A 6,000-nucleotide genomic window follows, 5' to 3' on the forward strand; every position below is an offset into this window, starting at 1 on the left:
GTTTAGATGGTAAGATAATTATTAAGAAAATGAATGCAAGCATAGAAACCAATACTTAGAAAATCATCCCCAGTCATTTTAGTACAATGATATAAGTATAACTCTATCACTCTAGGTTTTTCAGGAGTGTGTGGAAAATATGTATAAAATGTATCATAATGAAAATTAATTAAATTTCCTCATAAAATAACAAAAACATCTTCTCCATTAAACATTAAATCATCAGCACATTCACTTTTCAACTAACTGTAGGGAAAGTCAATTTTATTTCCCGAAATTATTGTTAGAATTATTATCTTAAAGCAAAATAAATAGCTTTGTATAAAAATATTATTTTAAGTAAGTATACACAATATATATCTACTGATACTATGCTTGGAGTGTATGGCAATGTTGTATGTTACAAATATGTGAGAGATCTTAATCACGGTTTCTTAACTTATTTTCAAAAAAGTATAACTAAGCAAGGTATAACCATTCATATTACCCACCGTATTTTGAAGATCACTGAGTTACACCTCTGTTGTATATCACATTTAGAACCAATAAGTTGTTCAATGCCTTTAAAAATTGAATTATATTTGAAATTTTATTTTATTGCAGAATTTTTTAATTTATTAACTAATTCAAAACAGTGCTTATGAAACTTTAATTTTCTTAGGTTGGATATTTTGAAATTCAGTAACATTTCTACACATATGCATTAAAAATGGTTTGAAGAACCTGTACTTTAGCACTGTTCCATATTATCAGGAGTAGTCAAGTAAGTCAAAAGACTAGTGAAAGTTTTGTAATCATAAAAAGCAATCCAGTCAAGTTGAAATGTGTAATTGAGTAATCATTTTCATGTTTTCTTTTTTATCCCTTTTGCTTTAACAGCCAAGCAGTATTTTAAGAAAATGACCAATTACACCATGGTGACTGAATTTCTCCTGGAAACCTTTGGTAATGAATGGGAGCTAAGGTTGCTGAACTCTGTGCTATTTCTACTGATGTACTTAATCACACTTTTAGGGAATATTCTCATCATTGCTGCCACCACACTGGACAAGAAACTTCACACACCCATGTACTTCTTCCTTAGAAATTTGTCCATGTTAGACATTTGCTATATATCTGTCACTGTCCCCAATGCCTGTGTCACCTCTCTCACTAACAACAGGGCCATTTCTGTGGCTGGGTGTGCAACTCAAATATTCTTGGTCATTTACTTTGCGATTATAGAGATTATGTTTCTCACCATCATGGCCCATGACCGCTATGTGGCCATCTGCCAGCCCCTTCACTATCCAGTTATCATGAACCACCAATTCTGTGTCCGGATGACACTTCTCTCCCTCTTCAGTGGGCTGGTGTATTCAGGTGTGCACACTGGCAACACGTTCCGACTCAACTTCTGCCAGTCCAATGTGGTCCATCAGTTCTTCTGCGATGTTCCCTCTCTACTACTGCTGTCATGCTCTGACACTTTCAGCAATGAGATTTTGATTCTTGTCTCTGCAATTGTGGTTTGTGGGGGCTGTTTTATCTTCATTGCTATATCATATAGTCACATATTTTCTACTGTGCTCAAGTTTTCAAGCAAAGAAAGAGGAAAAGCCTTTTCTACCTGTATTCCTCACATCCTTGTGGTTTCTGTTTTCCTCAGTTCAATATCTTATGTATACTTAAAGCCTTCTGTAACCTCTGAAGCAATTCAGGACATTATTCCTTCTGTACTTTATACCATAGTTCCTCCACTCTTGAATCCTATCATCTACAGTCTTAGAAACAAACAAGTAAAGGATGCTGTAAAGAAAGTGTTATTAAGAAAGATTTATTCAGGGAAATGGTAAAGATCCGTTTCAGGTTTATGCCAATTTCACTAAATGAAATTTAATTATATATATTAAACTCTGAATTTTGAATGTTAGCATACCTACGCTATTGTCACTTTATTAAGACCTGGGCAATGAATGTTGTAAAATAATTATTTTGTGTCTTATATTTTAGCTTTCAACTTATCCTCTATAAAGTGTTCATAGGAATAATTGTAACAGGTAACAATTGCATATTTTAATGAATATATATTTAGTCTTCACTTAACATTTTGGTAAGTTCCTGGAAGCTGTGACTTTAAGGAAAAGATAGTAATGAACCAATTTTAACATGCATGTATATTTATTTAAACTAAAGTTAAGTTTTTATGCCATATTCGTGGTCACAAAACCATCATCAAACTTGAAAATAAAGATACAAAATGTTTCTAATATCAAAAAACAGTTTGCATTCGTTCATTTATTCATTCATTTATGTTTTCATACATTTATTTTCCAGCCCACATAGAGCAGATGAAGGTCAGGCATTTCCAGAATCTCTCCAGACAGTTCAATGTATGGGGTGAGTGTATCTTGTTCAGAATCCCCTTCCATCACAGGGCTCAATCTTGCATGTGCACTCACCAGACTGGACCAACTTAGAAATGATAATTAACATGCACATCTTTGGTTTGGGAAGGAAACCAGGAGTACATAGAAAACCACACACAAACCTGGGGGCATTGTATAAACTCCACACAATGACCCGATGAGAAATGGGTTTTTGCGTCACTAGCATTTCACAAAATTACATTCAATAGAGGAACATTATTTGAAAATTGGCTATATATATGATTTAACATATTTTTGCTAATTTTTCATTAGATAGGTTTATAATTCGTGAAATATTTAGGATTACCAATATGAATACCTCATTTATCAAATCAGATATAAAGATAGTTTATAGGCTTTATTATCTTATCTTTGCTTATGAAATGTGAGGTAAATATGTTAATAATATGGCACCTAAATGAAATACATTATATTGAAATTAATTAAAATTATATTTATAAAAATGTAAAAAATAAGATATATACAAAATAAAATTAATTGTGTAATACATCTGTACAGTTAAAATTTGTATGTAAAATGATAAGTGAGCAAGTAGGGCTTATAGTCAACTTTTCCATAATAGAGCAATTTCCTCCTCTAATTTTTTTGGTATCCATACTATCATATATTTCTCTCATTTTTCATATGAATTTTGAAATATGCTCAATATCAAATTATTGTAGTAGAATTTGTATACAATAAAGTATACCAAAAAAAGTCATATTTCGGGAAACATTTTTTTTTTTAAATGCATCGTTAATAAAAATGTGGAGATGGCCTCCCCAGTGGCGCAGCCATTGAGCGCTGGGTTGCGAAGCTGCCCCCGGCCTCTGTGGTACCGGTTCAATCCCCGGCTGCTCCCCGGCCACCAGAGGAGGGTCCCACATGGCGCGCAGACCTCTCCTGCCGCCCGCTGCTCCCCTCAGCAGTGTACTTCGGTCCTTCTGCCTGCTCTGCTCCCCGCTCTGGCTCTGGTGAATTCTCTCACCCTCCCGTGCTTCTGACTATACCCAGTGCTTGTATAAATAAATAAATAAATAAATCTTAAAAAAATAATGTGGAGAAAGGTAAGCCTCACTATTTAGGAAAATGTAAAATGTTTATATTTGTGGCATCAATTAATTTATTTTCAAAATCTGCCAAAAAAGAAACAATTGTAAATAAATAAATAAGCAAATAAATAGGTAGAAAAAGAAAGAAAGAGAAGGAAGGAAGGAAGGAAGGAGGGAAGGAAGGCAGGAAGGAACGAAGGAAGGAAGGAAGGAAGGAAGGAAGGAAGGAACGAAGGAAGGAAGGAAGGAAGAAAGGAGAAAAGAAAGAAAGAAAAAATCTAGCTGATAGGGGAAATTCAGGGATGTTTGAATATTAAAATAGAGTTGTTATTGTTGTTTAGTTAATTTACCATCAGATCGGATGGAATGAGTCCAGAAGTTCAGTCAATGTATTTAAAACAATCCTCATTAGTTTATAGTCTTAGAACTTGCAAGACTTTTGTTCTGAAGTCATGGAAAATCCTTTGTTCTTTCTTTCAATTGTTAGAATATGTTGAAATGAGATATAATTTTCAGACTTAATGTTATTGAGGAAAATGCTATATTATGCAGTATTTTCCTTTGTAACTATTTCTTAAATTTCACTTTTCTGTAATTGATGCAGTGGGAATCAGGTTTCCATGTATATACCTTCACCTTAGTTTCTAGTAACACTCTCATGGAATTCAATTGTTTTGTTTTAAATTGTTCAATCATTTAAAAAATAAAGTTGGGCCTCCTCTGGTGACGCAGGCAGTTGAGCACAGCGCTGTGAAGCTGTCCGCAGCTTCTGCAGCACAGGTTCAATTGCGGCTGGCCAGGCAAGAATCCCACATGGGGCAGCAGACCTCTCCTGTCGCTCCCACTGCTACCCTCAGCAGTGTATTTCAGTCAGTCTAACTGTTCTGTTCCCCACTCTGTCTATGGTGAATCCTCTCAATGCTTCTGACCTGTATCCCAATTCTTGTATGTATGAATAAATAAATATTCAAAAAAATAAATAAAAATAAAGTTCTCTGTATTTTTTTTTTTAATTTTCAGTCCTTTACATAGCTGCGTAATGTTGGGGTTACATTTTTACTCCTCCATATGTGCAGATGCTTCACTCATCTTTCACCAAATTTCTCAGGTCGATTTCCCCAATCATCACAATGCCTTCTCCCCTTTCTTCCCCAATCCTCTTTTATTTCTCCCATTTCCTCTGGTACCCTATTTGTTTTTCACAATTATTTTTATTGTGTTTTGCCAGTTTTGTTTTGTTTTGTTTGTTTGCTATAGATATTCCACAGAAAAGTGAAAACATCCAATATCTATCTTTCAGTTTCTGACTTATTTCAGTTAGCATAAACACTTAAGGTTCATTAATTTGACACAAATGGCACTACTTCATCTTTTAAAAGAACTGAGTAGTATTCCATTGAAGATATATTCCACTTTTTTTTTTTTTTTTTTGTCCAGTTGTCTTTCATGGAGCATATAAATTGGTTCCATGACTTGGAATTTGTGGAAATGTTGCAATGAACATAGAAACACCTCAAATTTGTGCATAATTGTTCTCATATTCCTTATACAAATCCCTAGCAGAGATATCTCTGAGTAAAATGGGATTTCCATTTTAATTATTTTAAAAGCCTTTTCATACTGTTTTCCCTTGAGACTACTTCAGATTGTTTTATCACCAACAGTGGATGCCTGTCCTTTTTTACCCTACACTCTTGCCAATGTTTGATGTGAACATTCTTTTTGATATGGAATATCCTCAAGAGGGAGAAATGATATTTCATTGTGATTTTGATTTGCATGTTCCTTATAATGAGAGATGTTGACAATTACTCATGCACCTGCATAACATTTTTATGTCTTCCTTGTAGAAGAGTCTGTTCAGAACTTTTGCCTGTTGCAGTGTGGACAGCCAATGACATTCTTTACCATTAATGAAGACTCATAGTCTAAATGCATCTGCAGCAGGGGGAGGCTGGAGGGAGTGCCATGAGAGCAGGTCTTTCACTCTCCCAGCCCAAGCTTTTATTAAAGGTATGAACAAAGGAACAAGAAAATAGCACACAATTGTGTTTATGCTTTACAGATTAATAAGTTACTGCTGAAAACTAGTTTTTCTGGCTAGTAGGGAGAATGTACACAAACCAGTAAGACCTCAGAAAACAGGAACAATTCTGGGAAGAAGTTATGTTTGCAGAACTTCTAATGGCTAGGATCTCCATATGCAGAGTAAACAGGTACTCTCAGAAAATTTCAGATCCCACCACTTCCCCATTTTTTACTGGATTATCTGCTTTTTGTGTAATGTATTTTGGAAATTAGTGTCTTGTTAGATGTGTGATACACAAATATATTTTCCCAATCTGTAAGTGGTGTTTCTATTTTTATGATGGTTTCTTTTGAGGAACAAATATCATTAGTTTTATGCAGTTCCACTTGTTAGTGTTTGCATTTGTTTATGTTTTCCTTGGAGTTGTGTCACCAGATACATTTTTGTAGCTGATTCAGTAGTGTATCCCCTATACATTCCTTTATTATGTTTCAAGTCTTGTATCCATGTT

General features: G+C 34.5%; 1 protein-coding gene across 1 annotated transcript; it reads left to right on the forward strand.

Annotated features, from left to right (window-relative positions):
* Positions 1-899: 899 nt before the first annotated feature.
* Positions 900-1,835, forward strand: LOC311183309 (olfactory receptor 14C36-like; the record flags this gene model as incomplete). The annotated part of the gene is made up of 1 exon (XM_084252661.1): positions 900-1,835. The coding sequence occupies one exon, from the start codon at positions 900-902 to the stop codon at positions 1,833-1,835; it is 936 nt and encodes a 311-aa protein (XP_084108787.1).
* Between the last annotated feature and the right edge of the window lie 4,165 nt (positions 1,836-6,000).

Source organism: Talpa europaea, assembly GCF_964194135.1.
Source record: "Talpa europaea genome assembly, chromosome: 13".
Taxonomy (NCBI): Eukaryota; Metazoa; Chordata; class Mammalia; order Eulipotyphla; family Talpidae; genus Talpa; species Talpa europaea.